This window comes from Dasypus novemcinctus, chromosome 8, assembly GCF_030445035.2.
Source record: "Dasypus novemcinctus isolate mDasNov1 chromosome 8, mDasNov1.1.hap2, whole genome shotgun sequence".
NCBI lineage: Eukaryota > Metazoa > Chordata > Mammalia > Cingulata > Dasypodidae > Dasypus > Dasypus novemcinctus.
In genome coordinates this window covers 62,062,262-62,085,717 of record NC_080680.1, presented here as the reverse complement: position 1 = coordinate 62,085,717, position 23,456 = coordinate 62,062,262, and the positions used below count along the sequence as shown (strand labels likewise).

General features: G+C 40.8%; 1 protein-coding gene across 1 annotated transcript in view; it reads left to right on the top strand.

Annotated features, from left to right (window-relative positions):
• SAXO1 (stabilizer of axonemal microtubules 1) overlaps window positions 1–23,456 on the top strand; it is a 152,353-nt gene that overhangs the window by 105,678 nt on the left and 23,219 nt on the right. The window contains exons 2-3 of the mRNA XM_012527885.2: window positions 1,985–2,164; window positions 11,936–12,138. Coding sequence (XP_012383339.2) covers window positions 1,985–2,164; window positions 11,936–12,138 — 383 coding nt within the window. The remainder of the gene's footprint in view (window positions 1–1,984; window positions 2,165–11,935; window positions 12,139–23,456) is intronic.

Here is a 23,456-nt window from a genome sequence, read left to right as displayed (position 1 = left end):
CTTGAAGAAAGGGAAGCCTTTAGGAAAAGTGGATGTGGCAGGAAAGAGCAGCTCTAGGGAGCATTATTACAGGTGCTATGGATTGGGGTGAATTATGGAAAACTTCTTAAATTATACTTTTCATGTCTTTTTTTTTTTTTTTTTGAGGTACTGGGGATTGAACCCAGGACCTCATACATGTGAAGCAGGTACTCACCCACTGAGCTATACCCACTCCGCTCATATCTTTTAATGCCTCTGATTGTGTCTTGTGAAGGCTGCTGGTCAAAGAATTCAGGAAAGAGATAAGTACTTGTTTTAATTTCTTGGCTTCTAAGGCAAATATCATATAATGGGTTGGCTTAAACAGCAGACATTTATTGACTCATGGTTTTGAGACTAGCTGAAGTCCAAAATCATGGTGTCATCAAGGTAATGCTTTCTCCCAGAAGACAGTAGCATTATTCCAGGGCTGCCTGCTGGTGATCCTTGGTCCCTGGTTTTTCTATCACATGGCAATGCCTATGGCAGCCCCTTCTGGCTTCTGGGTTCTGTTAACTTCCAGCTTCTGGCTGCTCCCTCTGGCTTTTTTTTCTTCTCTTTCTTCCCTATAGAGCCTTCAGTAATAGGATTAAGACCCTTCTTGGGTTCAGTTGAGCCACACTCTAACTGAAGCAACCTCATCAAAAGGTCCTTTTTTATAATGGGTTCATACACCACAGGAATGGCTTCGTTATGTAACTCTAACCCACAACAATCCACCCTGTGGATCCTCCAAAAGCATGTTCTTTCCACATGCAAAATACATTAATTCCATCACAACATCTCAAAAGCCTTAAGTCATTTCAGTAACAATACAAAGTACAGAATCTCATCAGAATCACTTATGGGTGTGTTCTTTCCTGGGGCACAATTCCCCAACTGTCTGTAGATTTATGAAACCTAGAAAAAAGTTATCTGCTTTCAGGATACAATGGTGGCACAGGCAGAGGATAAACATTCCTCTTCTGAGGGGGGTGGGGAATTGGAAGGAAAAACAGGGCCACGGGTCCCAAATAATTCTGAAACTCAGCAGGGCAAACTCCGTAAGACTTTAAGTTCTGAAAGTCCTCAATGGAGTGACATTTTGACCTCTGGGCCTGATGGAGTGGCAGTCCCACCCCTTCCAAGTGCTCGTACAGTGACCATGCTCCCCGCAAACACTGGGGCGAAGACTCCACCCTCTCCAAGCACTGGGGTGGCAGTACTCTCCCTGAACAACAGGGTGTAAGGCAGGACAGAAAGAGGGAGAGAGAGATAATGATGGAAGTAGAAGTTTTAAGTATAAGATGGTCAGGGGAAACCTTTCTAAGGAGGCAACAGCTGAGGTGAAAACTGAAGGAATGAAATGAAGAGTCTTTCAATGTGAAAATGTTTTCACAAAATCAACAATATTTAGTGTACTCAGAACTGAGGTGGTTCTGCTCTGTGTGATGCTGATTATGTGCAAGGATGATGTTCAGTATTGTCCTATGCACCAATTAGTTATAAAGGAGAGCCACAGAGGCCCCTGATACTTCAGGCATTAAGACTAGATTGCTGGGTTATTGAGAAGCCTGGGGAAAGCCTGGAGCAGCTGGGGTGGCACTCAGGGGCTGGGGTGCAAGGGTGGTGCAGTCATGTACCTTTAGGATCTGGAAGTATTTCAGTATTTAAACAAGCAGTACAGAATGTGTAATAGCTGAACATCAGCCATGCATGTGTGTAATTTTAAGATCCAAGGAATGTTGGTGATTAAACAATTGCAGTAATAGATCATCTTTAATCCTGGCCTCTTTGCATAGTTTGGGAGAGAAAGGAAAGGGTTCAGTTCCTGTTTGCAATGTCAGGCATCCAAATGACTTTACAGGTCTGGGTCACATTTCGAAGAGGAGCTGCATTATCAGATTGGATGTATTATTCCTCCCAAGGAGGTAACCAACCTAACTCCATGTGTTTCTTGTTTTTGTTTTTTCCCTTTTTACAGGCGACATCACTGTCCACATATTCCTACCAAGATTTATGATAAAACAGAGAAACCATGTCTTCTCTCCGAATACACCGAAAACTATCCTATCTATCACTCTTACCTGCCCAGAGAGTCCTTCAAGCCCAAGCTCATGTACCAGAAAGGGTCCTTGCCGATGGAAGGCCTGACCACATCGAGGTGAGGACAAACAGTCCTAATGTATGAATGTATATCATTTATGTATGATACTAATATACAATATCAGTGCAATAATATACAGAATAAGTCCCCTAATGTTAATATACTCTAGCTCTGAAAGAAAAAATCCTGCCTGCGCTTATTAGCCTGCTCAGTCTTTCCCAACTCCCCCCCCCCTTTTTTTTAACACTTTTTAAAAATTAAAGTTAATAGATCACAAAGAACATTACGTTAAAAAACATAAGGTTCCCATTAATCCATTCCCCACCCCTCGCCCCCATCATTTTTGCCAACTCCCTTATAAAGAGAAAGGATTCTTGCTTGCAGCAGGGAGGCTAAGCTGATCTACCTAATAAAGGGTTGAAGGTAAGGTATAATAATAAGTGGATGAAAAGAGAGCGACAGATGCTAGAAAAGGAGTTTGGGGTTTTGGCACATGAGAAGTTCCAGGGCAGCCTGGACGGTGGTAAAAGAGAACTTGGGAGTAGAGGAAGAATGGTCTATTGAGAAACATGCTGTTGATGTTGAACTGGAGCCCCCATGAATGTACTTCCAGAAATCTGAACAAAGAAGAGGTTTCATTTTAAATTACACTTGACTTCCAAACTGAGTCTTTATATTCATGTCTGTGTGAGAATGAGCCACATAGCTCAGCGAATTAGGGTTGCAGAGGTGTCTGTATTGGGGGCAGGGAAAATGATCAGCCTCAGGATTGCTCTACATGTTGCAAGACTCTAGCAGAATCTGCCATTGGCAACTTGTCAGCCACCTCCAGGCAGTGATCTGTGACCCAGTAGAGCTGAAATGTCTTTGAGTTTAGACACAGAAATTGTATAGTTTTGTCTCCAGGTGAGACCTGAAAGGTGGATGCATTCTCTGTCTTTGCCATTCCTCATTCTAGGGCAAGACTGCTGTGAAGTGAATGTCTAAAGTGAATGTAAATTCATTCTCCCAGCACGGTGCTTACATGTTACAGGTGCTCAGGACCTGGTGACTTTTCTTTCTATTGCTCCCCCTTTGCCTTGCACGTTTGTGCCTTCCCAGTAAAGGTCCCATTAATGTCTAGTAAAGCCAAACAATGCTAATTCCTTCTGCCTCCTTTCCTCAGCACAGGCATGGAAACATACTTTGTTGTGACCATGGGTTGGAGGCATGAAGTGTTCCTACTCAAGAGTATCATCTTTCCAGATCCACAGGAAGTCCATGTCACAGCTACAGTGCTGCAGGAGCTGCAAGGAAGCTGCAAGGAGGGAAACGAGGCCAAGGGATTCTGAGTTTGATTGGAACCAGCGGATAGGGTCAGCTTGAGAACAGGAGGAGGGGAAGGCCTTGCCTGATGCTTGACTTGAACCAGATCACTTTTATGCTAAACAGTTATTTTAGATGATTTGGCTTAAGTCCTAATGTTCCTGGGTTCTGATGCATTAAAAGACTGTTATTTATGAACCATTTTTATTCAACCTGTGACTTGTTCAACAATATGAACCTTAAAGTTGGGGCTTAATCTTGCCAGGAAAACAACATTCTAAGTCTCTGAGTCTACAAGTGATGTGAACTAAAGAGATGTGGGCCAATCCTGAACATTTGCTTTTCTTTTTAATAAACCATAGACAACACAAATGAAGAGTCCTAGGCACGTTCATATGAGACATGTAATTGGTAGGAAATGATAAGCGTAATGCTGAGAAATGGTTTATGTCCATCCCGATTGATTTTCCCATCTACCAATACCTATGTTGCAGGAAATCAAGAACCCTTTGTAGAATGTAAAACACAGTATGGCTTCAGATATTGCTTTATTAGGGATGTATTTCCTGTCCTGGAAATATAGAAAAGGAGGCTTTGAGGGCTCGATGTTGGCAGATGCTGTTTGTTGCCCACATGCTTAAGAGAATGAGGGCAAACCCTCTCTTTAGGGCAGGAACCGTAATCATCACTAGCTCTTAGCCCCCAGAAGTACCTTCACACCCCCTCACTCCTCCTGCTGGCTCTTTGTAAAACAAAAACTTACCCTCTGACCTGTCCTAAATTATCCTTGCCTTATATCACTTAAAATAATAAACATCACCCAGAAGACTCCTCTGTCCCTGCTAGAGCTAGAGTGTCAATAAATATCTGTGTCAAGAGGTGACCAAAGTGGAGGAATGCAAATTCTGAAAGAATTTCCAAAACAAGCTGTTATTGATCCTAAGGACCTTATAAAGAAAAAGTGGCAGGAACAAGGGTTTGGAGAGAGAGAGAGCAGAAATGTTTCTCTCCTTTCTCCTCTATTTCCTGCCCCATAAAGAGAAACAAGGGGAAATGAGCAGAGGACATCTCTCCTTTGTGCCTGCCATTCTGGGCACTAGCTTTTCAAAGATGGAGAACAAATTTATCTGTTTCCTTCCCCCCCATCAGGAAATCTAATGAAGCTGATATCTGGGTGCCCCACCCAAGGCTACAGGGGCAAGAGGTGGGCCAGCCCTATGTCTTCACACCCATTTCTGTATGGAGAGTCACCCTCTGGTCCTTAGAACCCTGTTACCAGAACATCTCATCCACTTCAAATCCAGAGGCAGACACTGCTTAGTTGCTGAAGTTGGACCTGGGACTGCCACCTGCCGAATGAAAAAGCCATGTGGCCCAGGGCTTGGCTTAGCTTGGTGATTAAGCCCAGACACAAAAACACCTGGTTTCTGGAAAGGTTATCATCCCAGCATGCGGCGTGATTACAGCTGCACGCAATTCTTACTGACCGTAAATTTTGGGGATTTATAGCAGGTGCCATGAGGGGAATGCTCCTGATTTCCAGCCCTTCTTAGTATGAAACCATTTCTTGCAGCCGTTGGTAATTCTTTCACATAGGTTCTGCCTTTAGTTCAGATAGGAATGAGATCAACTTATGAATAAGAGGTTTGCACTTCAAGCCTCATTTGCCCTTAGGCATGTCACCATGTAAAACACCTGGGACTCATTTTGGAACATTTCTGTTAGCCTGGTTCTTGAAAGATGGGCAAAATGAATAGCCTCAGAGGAAAGAGATGAGTCTTCAAATGGTGTTAGACCTTTACCTAAAGAGAGTGGGGCCATGGGTAGGGGGAATGGAGGTATAGGGAGGACAATGGAATCAGGTTCAGGCTTGATGGATTTGGCTCAAAAACAGAGGGCAGGGAATTAGTAGCAGTTTCTTTCATTCATTGGCATGACTCCTTTGTTGAACAAAGGAGAGTGAGGGAGGGAAGAGCTAAAAGAGTTTGTGGTATCCTCCCCAAGAACCATGAAAGAAGCAAGAAAACTGGCAGTGAGCTTAGATCATTTCCTACCTATTGAATTTTATGCATTTTATACATTTTCTGTCCAAATATATAATTGATTTCCAGACCCAGATCTCTGGGAATGTCCTTACTACCCTCCACACGCTGGGCCTGAGAATTAATGGAGACATGCAGAAAAAGTTCTCAGCATTGGACTTGCCTGGGCAGTTTTAGAAGAAGTCATAAACCTGGATTTGCATGGCTATTTATTAGAGGCAAAATTACCTCTGTTGTCATAATATTTCCTCTGAGAAACTTAACCAAGTCTTATAATAGAAAAATATTTTCAGATTAATTTCAAAGTGATCTCAGATCATATCTTTTTTACCTCAGCCAAGTTGATGCCTTTGTTTAAAGGAGAGGTGGGGTGGGGGTGGTGGGGTTGAATGAGACCTCATATATATATATATATTTAATGTAATATTATTACAAAGTCAATAAAAAAAAAAGAAAGGTGATTAGGAAAAAAAAATAAAGGTATGATATTTATAAAACTTGAAATTTTCATTTTACTATTTGCTAGCATTTTAACAACGATTTTGTGGTAGGAGAATTCCAAACTCCTTTCTTTCTGCTTTTCTGTACGTAAGTCATAGGGTTGTTATGAGCATCAAAGGAGAAAATACCTGTAAAGGTTTTAGACTATTTCCTGATACCTACTAAGGTCTCAACAAATATTAATATTATTATATGACAATGGGGGATATGTGGTATTAGAGGAATGAATGGAAGAGGCATCTAGCTAGCACTTGGGGTTATCAAGGAGTCTTCTTATTGACGCGTCTGCTGAGACCTGAAGGTAAAAGTACAGGATGAGAAAAGAGTGTCCTGAGCAGAGAGAATAGTATGGGTAATGATTGTGAGGCAGGAAGAAGTGTGATTGGGAAGCAGAGAAGATAAGGGTGGGAGTGGTGCATCAACAGAATGATGGAGAGCCTTTGGATTGTCTTAGACATTATACAGCCTTCATTAAAATTGGGAATAATTTGGCCATTATTTCTTCAAATATTTTCTCTGCCTGTGAGACTGTTCATCCGCTCCCCCATTTTTTTAAAAAACTCAGATTCGATAATTCCTGTTGCTCTTTCTTCAAAGTTCACTGCATATTTCCTTCATCATCTCTATTTTGCTATTAAACCCGTCCAATGAATGCTTTATTTCAGGTAATATATATTTCAATATTAGAATTTACATTTGGTTCTCTTTTATAGTTTCTATGCTGGAATTTCCTCTTTTTAAATTTAATATGACCTTATTTTTCTTCTCATCATTGGACATAATTAAAATAGTTGCTTTACAGTCTTTGCTATTTTCAATATCTGGGTCAGCCTGAGGTTGGTCTCCCTGGCTATCTATATTTCTTGAGAATGGGTCACATTTTCCTGTGTGTATGTCAAGTATTTTTTGATTGATCCTGGACATTATGAATCTTATGTTGTGTAGACTCTGAATTCTTTTACATTCCTTTGAAGTGTTGAGTTTTTAAAATTTGTGTGGGCAGTTAACTTGATTGAATTCAAAATGCAAAGTCTATGTCTTAGGTGGCAGCTCAAATCTTGGTTCAGTTCTTTGTCTTTAGTGTGTTTGCTGTAAGTCTGCCCTCTGCAGTGAGGTTTGGGGGTCAGCCAGAGATTTGGACCTAGGTGATAAATAGAATTTGGGATTTTCTGTCTCTGCCTTTCTTCTTTCCAGGATTCCCCCCTCACTTTCTAGCACCTAAGGTTGCCTCAAACTTGGCCTTCCAGTTCTTTAGTCAAGAAAGACTGAAATTTCTCTGTTTGCATTTTAGCTGCCCTGCATGGCACAGACCAGGGCCTGCCTTCAGTCTAGGAACTAGGAAAGAAATGGAACTTAGGCATAAAGACCCACCCAGGGCCTTTCCCTTCTTATACCTGTTGGCTTTCCTCCAGAATCTGCCTATTTTAGTAGCTCTTTAGTGCTTTGATTTTTTTTTTTTTTATTAATATATATTTTGTCGAGAATGTATACAAAGTATTGACAAACCTTCAGCCTTAGTTGAGGGTTCAGAGGTTAAGATAGTAGAGGAGAATAGTTACCCATGTAACTTGGACCTTGGAGGGCATGTACTTGTAATTCCATCTGTCACAGTGAAGATAAGAGGTCTTTGGGTGTCCTATCCGGATCTCAGGGAAGACCCAAGCCTTGTGATTCAGCCTAGGGCTCTTTTTCAGTGCACTGGGATGGGCTCTCCAATTCGCCTGGGATAACCTGGTGGTTCCTTAGAGGGTGCCTTTTGATGCTGGGAAGTTTTAGAATTATATAATGGAAGTGATGAAATAAATCACATCCACTGACTAGACAAAGGGAAAAACCCCGTAGAGGAGACTGAGAAGGAACACAGATCATGAGGCATGGTATCAGAAAAGTCAAGGGGGAGAGAGTGGATGGATGCTAAGGGGGTGCAGTCAGATAAGTACTAAGAATAGTGGTTGGATCTGGAAACAAGCTGGTACTTAGTGGGCCTTGGCTAGAGCAAGGAATGAGTAGAATCAAATAATGTAGGTGGAGTGTGAGTGGGAGGTGAGTAAATAGAATCTGTACCTGTGGAGAGCTCTTTGTAGGGCAGAGAAGGGGAGAAGAGTGGAGTCCAGCGAGCGTTGTGTCTTTAGATTTTTTTCTTTAAAGATGGGAGAGACTGGAGCGTGCTTAAATACTGATAGAAAGGAGCTGGTAAGGAGAAAGAGGTTAAACCACAGATCAGGAGATGGTTGATAGATGAAGTTCCTGAAAAAGAGGGAAGGGATGTATTCAAGACAGAGGTGAACAGATTTGCTTTGGGCAGGAGGAGTGACTCCTCTGAAAATTGATTCTGTTTTAATATGATTGATTACTGTGATTATTTAAATACACTAACAAACTCTGAAGTTTACATAGATAAAAAAAGGTATATATGTATATGTGTATCTATTGCTTGACCCTCTTCATCACTGTGAAAATATCCATTTCTGACTTGTAGGCTCATGACCCCTGGTTAGCTGTCCTTATTTTCTCTTTCCTGTTGTCAGATTCTTGTCAAGCACCTTTCTTTAGCTTTGCCAAATGATTTGAAGTCAAGTTGTTATGACTTTCCCAGTGGGGCCACTTTAACCTTTACTTAACTCTGAGTTTAACTCATGTCCTTCCATACCATATAACTTTTATAGCTACTTACCTACACTGAAAGAAACCTTTCATCTTTCACCTGTATTTTTTTTTGATTCCTAGTCACAATGGGCACAGCGACTAGGAAATATACCATTGGGAGAGAGAGGGGTGCCAGTGTTCTTTTTTTTTTTTTTAAAGCTACTAAATTTGAGCAATTTCTGAAAAGAATAAAAATACTTTTCTTTTACATGGACTTAAGGTTGTACAATTATGTGAGATTGGGACATACGGTTATGTTGTAGTTAATGATAGGTTAAAGTGAATGTTTTCAACATAAAAACATGAGAAACACAAATTCTGATTAAATTTACTCTTATGCTATCTCTCTCTCTTGTTCTCTCTCTATATACATGTGCATACATACATACATATATATATGTGTGTATATATATATATATGTTGTTTTGGGTATAAGTGGATCAAATTTTGAATGAAAAAATTCCAGTCTTCACAGGTAGATTCCCACCCCCAACATCATTTACCTTAGTTTTAGCTGGTCAATATATTCAGCATAGATGTACTTCCACAGAGTATCTTGAATTTTGTACTGGTGTAGCAATTGGTGAGCAGGTTTGTGCTGTGTCAGCTTGGTCTTGAGAAACCCACATAAGAAGTCTGTGAGCTGGTGAATCAGGTTGTGGACATTTATCTCTTCTTGTCCTGTAGAAGTGGCAGGAGATAAGGGCTTTAAGCAGGTTTTAGTTGTCAGAGAACCTGGCAGTTCTTTAGGCGAGGTTCTTGCAGCATCTCTGAGAGGAAATGGGTTCCCTCAGGAGGAGTAACGGTAGATAGAAATGTCATGACCTCCATCCTTGGGTCCCTGAGAGGAGCAGGCCCACAGCTGGAAAACCCTGGCTCCTTCGGTTTTGGGAGAACTTGAGGCATCTGGCTTTGCTCCTCATTGCTTGCCTTCAGCATCTCCTGAAACTCCTAGGAAGTGAAGAGGGTGGCAGTCACTGAACACAGTGTTTATGTGGGGATGCAGGTCTCAGGTTGCCTCCAAATCCCACTCTGCCTCCTCTTCTCAATTTCCCTTGGGAGCACTTCCCTCAAAACCAAACTTGAGAAGTGGATGTGGCTCAAGTGATTGGGCTCCCATCTACCATATGGAGGTCCAGGGTTCAATTCCTGGTGCCTCCTAGTGAAGGCAAGCTGGCCTGAATGGAGAACTGAGCCATACAGAGTGCTGGCCCATGCGGCGAGCTGGCCTGAGTGGAGTGCTGGCCCGTGCGGCAAGCTTGCCTGAGCAGATAGCTGGTGGGGCAAGATGATGCAACAGAAAGAGACACAGAGAAGAGACAATAAGAGACGCAGCAGACTAGGGAGCTGAGGTGGTGCAAGAGATTGAGCATCTTGAACACCTCTCTCCCATTCTGGAGGTCCCAGGATCAGTTCCCAGTGCTGCCTAAAGGGAAGACAAACAGACACAGAACAACACACAGGGAATGGACAGTGAGCAGACAGTGAGCACAAAACAAGGGGGGGGGGGGGGGAGGGAATAAATAAATAAGTATTTTAAAAAAACAAAACAAAACTTTCTGGCAGAAAGCCCTTTTCCAGTTAACTGGTTTTCAACCAGGGTTTTCAGTGCATTTCCATTTCTCTCTGCCTCCTGGGGCCCCACACTCCTAATTCCTGCTGCATTTGGTTTAGTAATGAACAGATGCCAAGCCAGGTACTTGTACATTAAGAAGGGTCGAAGTGTGCAGCTGACCCTTGGGTTCTTTTGTAGCCTGGTCCCTCTATGCCCTGATTAGCTTAGCCAGCCCCCAGCTGCTTCCAGTCACTCAACTTTGCCTTGCTGTTTGCCAACAGAGGGGACTCTGGAGAATAGAGCCCAGGTTGTAGAGCTCTGTAACTGCTGCTAAGGTATATTTAAAAATCTACCCAGAGGGGTTACTGGGAGTTCAACTGAAGCATCTCTTGTTTCCTCCTTAGAGCCCTGGAGAGACTAATTCTCCTGCTTCCTAACTCCCTCCTCACATCCCACAGCATTTTCAGTACCCAGCGCAGGTTTATTGACAATCATGTGTATAATTCATACAAGACAGGCTACAGTGGAGCGTGTTACCTTTGCTAGTGAAGCGTGGCTCAGTAATGCTGCTGTAGATTTTGGCCGGGAAGTAGGTTTTATTGGTGTTTGGGCCTAATGTTTTCCTGTCTGGAAACCTTCCCCTTCCCTTGGCGAGGCTGCTCTGGCAAGCACCATCAGGGATAATCCGCCTTTTCTTGTTCAGTTGGATAAATGGGTTCTAGGCAAAAATGGTCCATTGTGTAAAGTAGAAGCCCTTGGGGGAAATGTTTGCTTAAAAGAGTTACACTGAAAAATGGGAAGTTGAGACTGCCCTCGTGGGCAGTGTGAGCCCAGGCTAAACTCTGGTGTTGCCTGGTGATTCCTGGTGATGTCTCAGTCACATTGTGGCCTTTTATAACTGTGGGTGCAAGGAGAAGGTACAGCTTCTTGTTTAGTGAAGGCCATCATGCCTTGTCTCTTCTATTGTTTTCATATTTCTTGAAATAATGGGGGTGCTGATGTCTGATAGCAGAGAAGCTAAAGACTTGGTGCTCCATTTATACACGTGTTTTTCCTTCTGGGTTTTCTGTAAGGTCAAGTAGAGGAAGGAGATAAATGTTAGCAGGAGAAGCTACTAGGAGCATAGAGAAGGAGGTGTAATATTGAGAAATAGAAGTGAGCTTCTCAGTGAAGGGGTTGGGGGAAGGATGGTGAATTGAACAGGCACAGAGAGAGACCCTTTTCAGTGGTCCAGTGTGTTTGGAAGGTGGGATGAGGGAGGGTGGTAGGAGAGGAAAACTTGGGGAGTAAATTGGGGCCAGGTTTCAGAAAACTTATAATCCATGCTAGAAAGTTTGGACTTTTGGAAAGATTTTAAGCTGGGGAGTGGAATGATCCGATGTTTGTTTTTGAGAGTCTGTTCAGGCCACACTATGGGGATTGAAATAAAAGTGGTGGGAATGAAGCAGGAGGCCCAGGTGGTAGACTGACATATGCTCCCAGTGAGAGACGGTATGGGTTGAACAAGGGAGAAGCACCGATGCGTCAAGGTAGGCCGGGCTTGATGAATAGTTGTCTGGGGTGGTGTGGGATCTGAGATGATGTCCAGGTGTCTGATTGTCATGAGAAGGCACTGGTGATTCCCTCTTCAAAAGTGAAATAGAGGAGGAAGGACAGTGGGGGCTGGGGGATAGGAGAAAGTGACTTCTCAGCAAACATTTATAGAACTGGGTTGAATGGAAAAAGGAAATCTTATTCCTAGCCAAGGCCCCAAATGGCATATGCTTATCTTCCTCACAGGAGAGATTTTGGGCCTCACAAAATATTGCCAGTGAAAGTCCACCAGCCAGACCAGTTCATCCCAAGTGAAGAGAATATGGATTTGCTCACGACATATAAACAAGATTACAACTCGTACCCTGCCTGTCGAGCGGACCCCATCAAACCACGGGACAGTAAATACCCGTGTGGTGACAAGATGGAGTGTCTGCCTACATATAAAGGTAGGAGAGGGCTTGAGGCCCAGGAAATGTTTTATATGCACTTTCCCTCAGTGCTGGGGCCAGCAAACTACTTCCTGTGGGTCAAATCATGCCTGCAGCCTGTTTTTGAATGGCAAGAGAGCTAAGAATGTTTTTTTTTTTTTGTTTTTTGTTTTGTCTTTATTTTTTTAATATTACATTAAAAAAATATGAGGTCCCCATATACCCCCACCACCCCCCTCACCCCACTCCTCCCCACATAACAACAATCTCTGCCATCATCATGAGACATTCATTGCATTTGGTGACTACATCTCTGAGCATTGCTGCACCTCATGGTCAATGGTCCACATCATAGCCCACACTCTCCCACATTCCACCCAGTGGAACATGGGAGGACATACAATGTCCGGTAACCACCCAGGACAACTCCAAGTCCCGAAAACACCCCCACATCTCATCCCTTCCTCCCATTCCCTACTCCCAGCAGCCACCATGGCCACTTTCTCCACACCAATGCCACATTTTCTTTGATTACTAATCACAATAGTTCATGAATAGAATATCAGTAATCCACTCTAATCCATACTCTATTCCTCTGTCCTGTGGACCTTGGAATGGTTGTGTCTACTCCACATCTATATCAAGAAGGGACTTAGATTCCACATGGATGCTGGATGCAATCCTCCTGCTTTCAGTTGTAGGCACTCTTGGCTCTCTGGTGTGGTGGTTGACCTTCTTCACTTCCATGTTAGCTGAGAAGGGTAAGTCCAATAAACCAGAGTGTAGGAGCTGAAGTCTGTTGAGGCTCAGGGCCTGGCTGTCACATGGTAAGATAAGAGATTCAGATCCCCTGGGTATATTAAACCCCAGCACCAACTACAGTTCTGGTAAAAGTAACAGGAGAGGCTTGTGAACAAAGATCACATCTGAGTCCAGCTCCATCACACAGAAACACAAACTCCAAAGTAGGGCCAACTGACATGGCACTGAACTCCATCTGCCATGACCAGAGAAAACCTGTGGGTTTCCATAGCCCTCAGAAGAACCAATACCTGGGGTTGTATCTACTTTATCTGTCTCTGGGACCTAAGAATGGTTTTTATAGCTTTAGGTGGCTGGAGGAAAAAAAAAAAGCAAAAGAATGAATATTTTGTGGCATGTGAAAATTCTAAGAAAATCAAATTTCAATGTTCTTAAAGTTTTATTGGAACACAACCATGTTCATTCATTTATGTATTATATATAGCTGCTTTTGCACTATGGTTTTGAGTAGTTATGAAAGAGACGGTATGACTTCCAAATCTAAAATATTTACTATCTGGCTGTTTACAGAAAAAAGTTTGCTGACCCCTACCTTAGCTTCCTATTTGAATTCCACACTTCAAATTTAAGCTAAGTTAGTTTCCATCACTGCTTGATTGATTCATTCATTTGTCCATTAAAAAAGTATTGAAATGTAACATACATACAAATAAGTGTATAAATTATAATTATACAGACCAATGAATTTTTCCGGTGAACACATCCATATAAACACTCAGATCAAGAGATGGAAAATTACTACTCCTTTCAGTCATTGCCTCTGCCACAGGTAAAATCATTATCCTGACTTTAATACCATACATTAATTTTGCCAGCTTTGAACTTTATATAAATGAGATTGCTTCATTCTTTGTTGTGTGTCTACTACATACTAGGCATTGTACTAAGAACTGTGAAGGAAGCTTCATGACCTGCCCTTGGCCTTATCGTCTAGGAAGAGGGACCAAATTTGGAGTCACATGTATTGTGCAAGCAGGGTAGTGGACAGTGACAAAGTCACAAAGTGGGGCAGTGGGGATGGGGAGCAGGGTTATAATCAGTAATTCATATGCACATAATCTATACTGTTACCCAAGGAATAATAATTCATGTAAAATAATTATGGATCTCTAAATGATGGTTGTGATGACTGCTCGTATTTAGTCAAGTCAAGCATTTTGGGAGCAGGGGGAAGAGGAAGGCTTGAGAAGATGTAAGAATTTTTCTGAAGCCCTTCTATGAGCTCTATTTCTGTCATTCAGGAAGGCCCTGCACATGGTTGAGCGTCTCTGCTTCTCCCAGGAGAAAGGCTCAGAGCCAACTTACAAGGGCCTCTTCAGCTCTCTGGACTCTGTTCTTTCACCTTCTCATCTTTAGTGCCCTCCTCTTCCACTTCTCCCTAACCTTCCTTTGCCAAGCCACATTTGGATACTGTCACCGTCTGAAATGGTTCTGCCTCTGAAATCTCTGTGTACTCCAACATCCTGTCTTTCCAGCTTGCTCTCTTATCTACTTCCGCTATGACAGCCCTTGGCTTCAGCAGGGCCTCCAGTCCACTGATCACCCCTCACTGTCACTCCTACTGTGCCTGACCCTTCCCACATGGCCTATCCCATGTCATATCATTGTAGTCCACCTCTCACCTATAGCCTAAACTCCCTCTCGCCTTGTCTTTTCCTTGGTTCCTCCTGGTAAAGCTCTAATCCTGCCATCTCCAGGTCCACACCTGGACATAACCCCTCCAGTCTTGCCAGCCCTTATCCATTTTTCACAGAAAATAACAGTGGGGAATGGGGAGGGGTCTTCTAAAGGTAAAAAGCTGATGTGACCTGTTCTCTGCTTAAAAACCTTCAAATTGTGATTCTTAGGATAAAATTCAAAATCTTACCAAGTCCTCTATAGTCTTGTAGACGCTAGCTCCGCCCTCCTGAATCTCTTCTGCTCTGGGTCACAGGGCCTTCTTTCAGTTCCTTTCTTCTATTTCGCTTCTGCCTCAGGGCATTTTGCAAATACCATTCCTCTTCTTCCTCCTCCTCCTTTAAAACAAATCAATTTTATTGATACATATTAATAAAACATACAATTCATACAAAGTTACAATCAATGGTTTTTGGTAAAATCATATAGTTGTGCATTCATCACTTCAGTCATTATTAGAGCATTTCATTGTTTCAATAATAAACAAAAACCAGACAATAAATTCTTCACCTCTCAGTATCTGTTTCCCTTGCTGTATGTAGTTGCTATTTCAGGCTATTTTTGCACAATTATTTATTTGTTTATTAAGCTGTTTTACAGTGATATTTTCATATACCATATGATTTATCCAAAGTGCATAATCAGGGAAACGGACTTGGCCCAGTGGTTAGGGCGTCCGTCTACCACATGGGAGGTCCGTGGTTCAAACCCCGGGCCTCCTTGACCCGTGTGGAGCTGGCCCATGCGCAGTGCTGATGCGCGCAAGGAGTGCCGCCCCACGCAGGGGTGTCCCCCACCTAGGGGAGCCCCACGCGCAAGGAGTGCGCCCGTAAGGAGAGCCGCCCAGCGGGAAAGAAAGAGCAGCCTGCCCAGGAATGGTGCCGCCCACACTTCCCGTGCCGCTGACGACAACAGAAGTGGACAAAGAAACAAGACGCAGCAAATAGACACAGAGAGCAGACAACCGGGGGAGAGGGGGGAATTAATTAAATAAATAAATCTTTAAAAAAAACAAAAAACAAAGTGCATAATCATGGCTTTTAGTATAATCACAATGTTGTGCCTTTATAACCACAAAAAATTTTAGAATCATTCCATTACTTCAAAAAAGAAAAACTCCACACCCCTTAGCATTCCTTCTTTATAGAACTTCTTCCCCATGCCACATAGGTATCCTTTAGCTGGCAACTGAAATAGCACATCCTAGAGGCCTTCCCAGACCTACTGCCATGTCAACCTCCATAGATACACCCCTGCTAGGTGCTCCAAGAGTGCCTTGCACCCGTCTGTCTTGTGAATCCAATGTGCAATTTCTTTTTTTTTTTTTAAACAAATCAATTTTATTGGTATATATTAGTAAAGCATAAATCCATCCAAAGTGTAAAATCAACGGTGTTCAGCATAATCACATATTTGGGCATTCATCACTTCAGTCATTCTTAGAGTACTTTCATTTTTCCAATAATAATAATAAACAAAACACAAACAAAATTCATCATGTTTCAATCTCTCTGTGCTTCCCCTGCCATACATAGCTGCTATTCTTTTTCCTTCTCTTTAGTATATTTGTATTTATATTTTGCAAAAACAGTCTTATAAGTGTAATATTACCCATATTTGTGTTTTACATGAGGTTTTACTGTCATATACAGTACCATGTTACAGTTTTTAGCTTTCCTTCTAGTAACATACATGAGCTTAGATTTTCCCTTTCAACCACTGTCATACCCATATAATAGATATAATAGCACTGCGCGTTACAAATACCATAATATGCCTTAACCGTTTCCATTCATTCCAAAGATTTACAATCTTTTTTTAACAAATCAATTTTATTGATACATATTAAAGCATGCAATTCACCCAAAGTGTGCAATCAATAGTATTTGTCACAATCACATAGGTGTGCATTCATCACTTCAATCATTAAAGCGTTTTCATTATTTCAATAATAATAATAAACAACAAACAAGAAAATTCCTCACCTCTCAATCTCTGTATGCTTCCCCCACTGTAGATAGCTCATGTTTTTAGCTTTTTGATCCAAAGTATATAATCAATTGCTTTTAGTATAATCACAATGTTGTACATCCATCATCTCAAAAATTTTAGATCAATTTCATTACTCCAAAAAGAAAGACTCCATACCCCTTAACATTCCTTCCTCAGATCTACATAACAACTAATCTCATTTCATCTTTATAAATTCATTTATGTTTATATTTCATATAAATGGAATCATATAATATACTACTCTGTGTCTGGTCTACTTCACTTATTAAATGTTTTTTTTTTTTTGTCCGATAACATTTTGTAGTATTAATTTACATTCGTTCAGCTTCAGAGAAAAATGGTCTTATATAGGCATTTTACCCATATTCATATTTCACATAATATATTTATATTTCCTATAATATGCTTCGTTCATAAAAGGGCAATCATATAGTAGTTGTCTTTTTGTCTGACGTACTTCACTCAACATAATATCTTCCAGGATCATCCATGTTGTCATATGTTTCAAAACTTCATTTCTTCATACTGCTGCATAATATTCCATCGTATGTATACATCAAAATTTGTATGTCCATTCTTCAGTTGATGGACACCTGGGTTGTTTCCAGCTTTTGGGTATTGGGAATAACACTGCTATGAACATCAGTGTGCAGATATCTATATGTGTCACTGATCAGTTACTCTTGTGTATATACCTAGCAATGGTATTGCTGTGTCACATGGCAAGTCTATATTCAACTTCCTTAGGAACTGTCAAACAGTCCTCCACAGTGGCTGTACCATTCTACATTCCCACCAACAGTGAATAAGCATTCCTATCTCTCCACATCCTCTCTGACATTTACAGTTTTCTGACTTTTTAATAGTTGCCTGTCTAATAGGTGTGAAATGATATCTAATTGTAGTTTGGTTTGCATTTCCCTAATCCCTACTGATGTTGAACATTTTTTCATGTGTTTCTTCAACATTTGTATTTCTTCTTTGAACAATTGTCTTTTCAAGTCTTTTGCCCTTTTTAAAATCAGGTAGTTTCTTTTTTTATTGTTGAATTTTATGATCTCTTTGTATATCGTGGATGTTAAACCCTTAACAGATACGTGATTGCCAAATATTTTCTCCCTTTGAGTCGGCTGTCTTATTTTTTTTCTTTTTTAAGATTTATTTTTTATTTATTTCTCTCCCCTTCCCCTCACCCCCACACCCCAGTTGTCTGCTCTCTGTGTCCATTTGCTGTGTGTTCCTCTGTGACCGCTTCTATCCTTATCAGTGGCACTGGGAATCTGTGTTTCCTTTTGTTGCATCATCTTGCTGTGTCAGCTCTCCGTGTGTGTGGTGCCATTCTTGGGCAGGCTGAACTTTCTTTCACACTGGGCGGCTCTCCTTATGGGGTGCACTCCTTGCATGTGGGGCTCCCCTATGTGCGGGACACCCCTGCGTGGCACGGCACTCCTTGCGTGCATGGGCCAACTCCACACAGGTCAAGGAGGCCTGGGGTTTGAACCGTGGACCTCCCATGTGGTAGGCGGATGCCCTATCCATTGGGCCAAGTCCGCTTCCCAGTTGGCTGTCTTTTTACCCTTTTGACAAAGTCCTTTGAGGTGCAAAAGTGTTGAATTTTGAGGAGGTCCCATTTATCTATTTTTTTCTTTTGTTGCTCTGCTTTGGGTGTAAGGTTTAAGAAATACCTACCGCAAGATCTTGAAGATGTTTGCCTACATTTTCTTCTAGGAGTTTTATGGTCTTGGTGTTTATGTTTAGGTCCTTGATCCATTTTGAGTTAATTTTTGTATATGGTGTGAGATAAGGGTCTTCTTTCTTTCTTTTGGATATGGTTGTCCAGTTCTCGCAGCATCATTTGTTGAATAGATTGTTCTGGCCGAACTGGGAGGGCTTGACTACCTTGTCAAAAATCACTTGCCTGTAGATATGAGGGTCTATTTCTGAGTACTCGATTCAGTTCCATTGGTCAATGTGTCTGTCTTTATCCCAGTACCAGTACCATGCATTTTTTTTTTTTTTTTTTTTACTATTGTGGCTAAGTAATATGCTTTAAAGCCTGGAAGTGAGAGTCCTCCAACTTTGATCTTTTTGGCTATTCGTGGTTCCTTAACCTGCCAAATAAATTTGATAATTGTTTTTTCCTCTTCTGTAAAAAAGCCTGTTGGGATTTTTATTGGGATTGCATTGAATCTGTAAATCAGTTTGGGTAGCATTGACATTGTAATGATATTTAGTCTTGCAATCCATGAACATGAAGTGTCCTTCCATTTATTTAAGATCTCTTCAGTTTCTTTTAGCAATGTTTATCCTAAATTGCTAAAATTTAGCAATATTTATCCTAAATATTTGATTGTTTTAGTTGCTATTATAAATGGAATTTTTTTCTGATTTCTGCCTCAGATTGAACATCAGTAGTGTATAGAAACATTATTGATTTGGCATATTAATCTTGTTTCCTGCCACTTTGCTAAACTCACCTATTAGTTCTGGTAGCTTTGTTGTGGATTTTTTAGGAGATTCTAGATATAATATATTATTAGCAGAGAGTGAAAGTTTTACTTCTTCCTTCCCTACTTGGGTGCATTTTACTTCTTTATCCACCCTAATTGCTCTAGCTAAAACCTCTATCACAATACTGAATAACAATGGTGACAGTGGGCATCCTTGTTTTGTTCTTAACCTCAGGAGGAAAGCATTCACTCTTTCGCCTTTGAGTACAATGCTAGCTGTAGGTTTTTCATATATGTACTTGACTATATTGAGAAATGTTGCTTCTATTCCTATCTTTTGGAGGGTTTTTATCAAGAAAGGGTGCTGTGTTTTGTCAAATATCTTTTCTACATCAATTGAGAGGATCATGTGGTTTTTTCTTTTTCAATTTATCAATGTGATTTATTACAATAATTGATTTTCTTGTGTTGAACCACCCTTGCATACGTTGGATAAAGCCCACTTGATCATGGTGTATAATTTTTTAGATGTGCTTTTGGATTCTGTTTGCAAGTATTTTGCTGAGGATTTTTGCATGTATATTCATTAGAGATATTGGTCTGTAATTTTCTTTTTAGTGTCTTTATCTGGTTTTGATATTAGGGTAATGTTCATAGAATACATAGGATACTCTTCATAGAATGAGTTTGGTAGCATTCTTTCCTGATCAATTTTTTGGAAGAGCTTGAGCAATATTGTCCTTAGATCTCCTTTGAATGATTGAAAAATTCACCTGTGAAACCATCTGGTCCTGGGCTTTTCATCTTCAGGAGTTTTTAAAAATTTATTTTATTTTTTACTTTTATGGTTGGATGTATTTTTTAAAATGTTTTTTATTCTTAAAAGATACATATATCATACAAAATGTTATATTAAAAAATATAGGAGGTTCCCATATGTCCCACTCCCCACACCCCCCACTTTTCACACATCAGCTTCTTTCATTAGTGTGGTACACTTACTGCAATTGATGACGACATTTTGGAGCACTGCCACACAGCATGACTATAGTTTACATTGTAGTTTACACTCTCCCCCAGTACATTCAGTGGGTTATGGCAGGATATATAATGTCCTGCATCTGTCCCTGCAATATCATTCAGGACAACCCCAAGTCCTAAAAATGCCCCCATATCATATCTCCTTTTCCCTCTCCCTGCCTTCAGCAACTCCCATGGCCACTATTTCCACATCAATGATATAATCTTTTCCATTGCTAGAGTCACAATAATTCTATATTAGAATACCAGTAAGTCCACTGTAATCCATATTTTATTCCTCCATCCTGAGGAACCTGGGGTGGTGATGCCCTCTCCACCTCTCAATTGAGAGGGGACTTCGATCCCACTTGGCTGGTGGATGGGACTTTTGTGCCCATAGCTGTAGACTCTCTTGGTTCCTTGGTGTGGTGGTTTTCCATCCTCACCTCCCTGTTAGTTGACCTGGGTAAATCCAATGAACTGGAGAGTAGGTGCTGCAACACCGCTGAGGCTCACGGCCCAACTGTCACATGGACAATCCAGAGATTCACGTCTCATGGGTGCCAACCAGAAGTTCATTAAAGGGACAGAAGAGGCATGTGTAGAGAGGTCACATCTGAGTCCAACTCCATCACGCTCAAGAGCACAAATTCCAAACTAGGGCCTTTGGGAGGTTTTTGATGACCATTTCAATCTCTTCATCTTATGGTTTGTTGAGGTCTGTTGTTTCTTCTAGGGTTAGTGTAGGTGGTTTGTGTGTTTCTAGGAATTTGTCCATCTCTACATTGTCTATTTTTTTGGCATTGAGTTGTTCATAGTATCCTCTTATGATCTCTCTTATTTCTGTGGGGTCAGTGGTAATGTCTCACATCTCATTTCTGATTTTATTTATTTGCATCTTCTGTCTTTTTTTCATTGTCAGTCTATCTAAGGGTTTGTCCATTTTGTTGATCTTCTCAAAGAACCAACTTTTGATTTTGTTGATCCTCCCTATTGCTTTTTTGTTTTTGACTTCATTTATTTCTGCTCTGATCTTTACTATTTCTTTCCTTCTGTTTGGTTTGGGGTTAGTTTGCTGTGCTTTTCCTAGTTCCTCTAGGGGTGCAGTTAGAGCTTCAATTTTAGCACTTCTTTTTTTTTAAAGATGTATTTATTTATTTCCTCCTCATCCTCCCCCTTTCCCCACCCTGCTGTTTTTGCTGTCTGTATGTATTTGCTGTGCGATCTTCTGTATCTATTTCTCTTTTGGTCTTCTCTTCTTCTCATTTTTGATCCTGGGGACCCCTGATATGGAGAGAGGTTCCTTGTTAGCTGTGCCACCTCAATTCCTGGTTTCTGCTACACTTCACCTTGACTCTCCCCTTTGTCTCTCTTTTGTAGTGTCATCATCTTGCTGCATGACTCACTTGTGTGGGCACTGACTCACTGCACAAGCACTCAGCTTGCCACTCCAACACTCAGTCACCACACAGGCATGCTTTCTCTTCTTCTTTTTCACCAGGAGGCCCCAGGGATCAAACCCAGGTCCTCCCATATGGTAGGTGGAGGCCCTATCACTTGAGCCACATCTACTTCCTTTAGGTCTTCTTTATTAATGTAAGCATTGAGGGCTATAAATTTCCCTCTCAGCGCTGCCTCTGCAGTGTCCTATAGGGTTTTTTTTTTTTTTCAGTTAGACCAGTAAAAAGAATTTATTTGGGAAAGGAGGGAACAGTGCTTTCTGAAAAATGGGAGAGAAAGATGGAAATAGACATCAAGATTTGGTGCAGGCCTCTTTAGGCTCCCATAGGCTTTGGTCTATTATGTTCTCATTTTCATTCACCTCAAGATATTTGCTGAATTCGCTTGCAATTTCTTCTTTGACCCATTTACAAGTGTGTTGCTTAATCTCCATATATTTATGAATTTTCCCTTTTCCCATCCATTATTGATTTCCAGTTTCATTCTGTTTTGATCAGAGAAAATGTTTTGTATAATTTCAAGCTTTTTAAATTTATGGAGACTTGTCTTTGACCCAACATATGGTCTATCTTGGAGAAGGACCTATGAGCCCTTGAAAAGAAAGTATATCCTGCTGTTTTGGGGTGCAATACTCTATAGATGTCTGTTAGGTATAATTCATTTATCATATTATTCAAGCTCTCTATTTATCCTCTATCCAGATGGTCTATACTGAGAGTGGTGTATTAAAACTCCAGCTATTATTGTTGAGACATCTATTTCTCCCTTCACTTTTGCCAGTGTGTGCCTCATGTATCTTGGGACACTCAGGTTAGGTGCATAGATATTTAACATAGTTATTTCTTCTTGATGAATTGCCCCTTTTATTAATAATGACCTTCTTCATCCCCTATAACCATTTTGCATTTAAAATCTATTTTTTCTGGTCTTTTTTTTTGGTTACTATGCATGGAATATCTTTTTCCAACCTTTCATTTTTAACCTGGTTGTGTCCTTATCTCTCAGGCGGGTCTCTTGTAGAGAACATATAGATGGCTCATATATATATTTTTATCCATTCTATCAGTCTATGTCTTTTGATTGGGGTGTTTAATCCATTAATATTCAGTGTTATTAATGTAAAGGCATTACTTCATCCCTTTTGTCCTTCAGCTGTTTGTTGTCATATCGTTCCATTGTCTGTCTTCTTACTTTTTAGCTTACCATTCTTAATAATCTTCATTTCTAAATTCTTCTCCAATTCTCTTGCCCTTATTTTTTCCTTTCAGGCTGCAGCACTCCCTTTAGTATCTCTTATAATTCTGGTCTTTTGGTAACATAATCTATCAGTATTTGTTTGTCTGTGAAGACTTTGAACTCCCCTTTATTTTTGAAGGACAGTTTTGCTGAATACAGAATTCTTTGTTGGCAGTTTTTCTCTTTCAGTACCTTAAATACATCATACCACTTTCTTCTTGCATCCATGGGTTCTGATGAGAGGTCAGCACTTAATCTTATCAAGTTTCTCTTGTATGTGATGGTTTGCTTTTCTCTTGCTGCTTTCAGAATCCTCTCTTTATCTCTTGTATTTGTCATTCTGATTAGGAGGTATCTTGGGGTAGGTCTATTTGGATTTATTCTGTTTGGGATGCATTGTCCTTTTTGGATATTGATATCTATGACTTTCATAAGAGTTGGTAATTTTTTGGTCATAATATCCTTTCTGTGTCTTTTCTATTCTCTTCACCTTCTGGACATTGATAATGCAAATGTTTGTGCATTTTGCATTGTCATTCAATTTCCTGAGATTCTGTTCCATTTTTTCTATTCTCTTCCCTTGTCTTTTCTAGTTCAGATGTTCTGTCTTTGAAATCACTAATTCTGTCTTAAAGGATTTCAAACCTGCTCTTATGT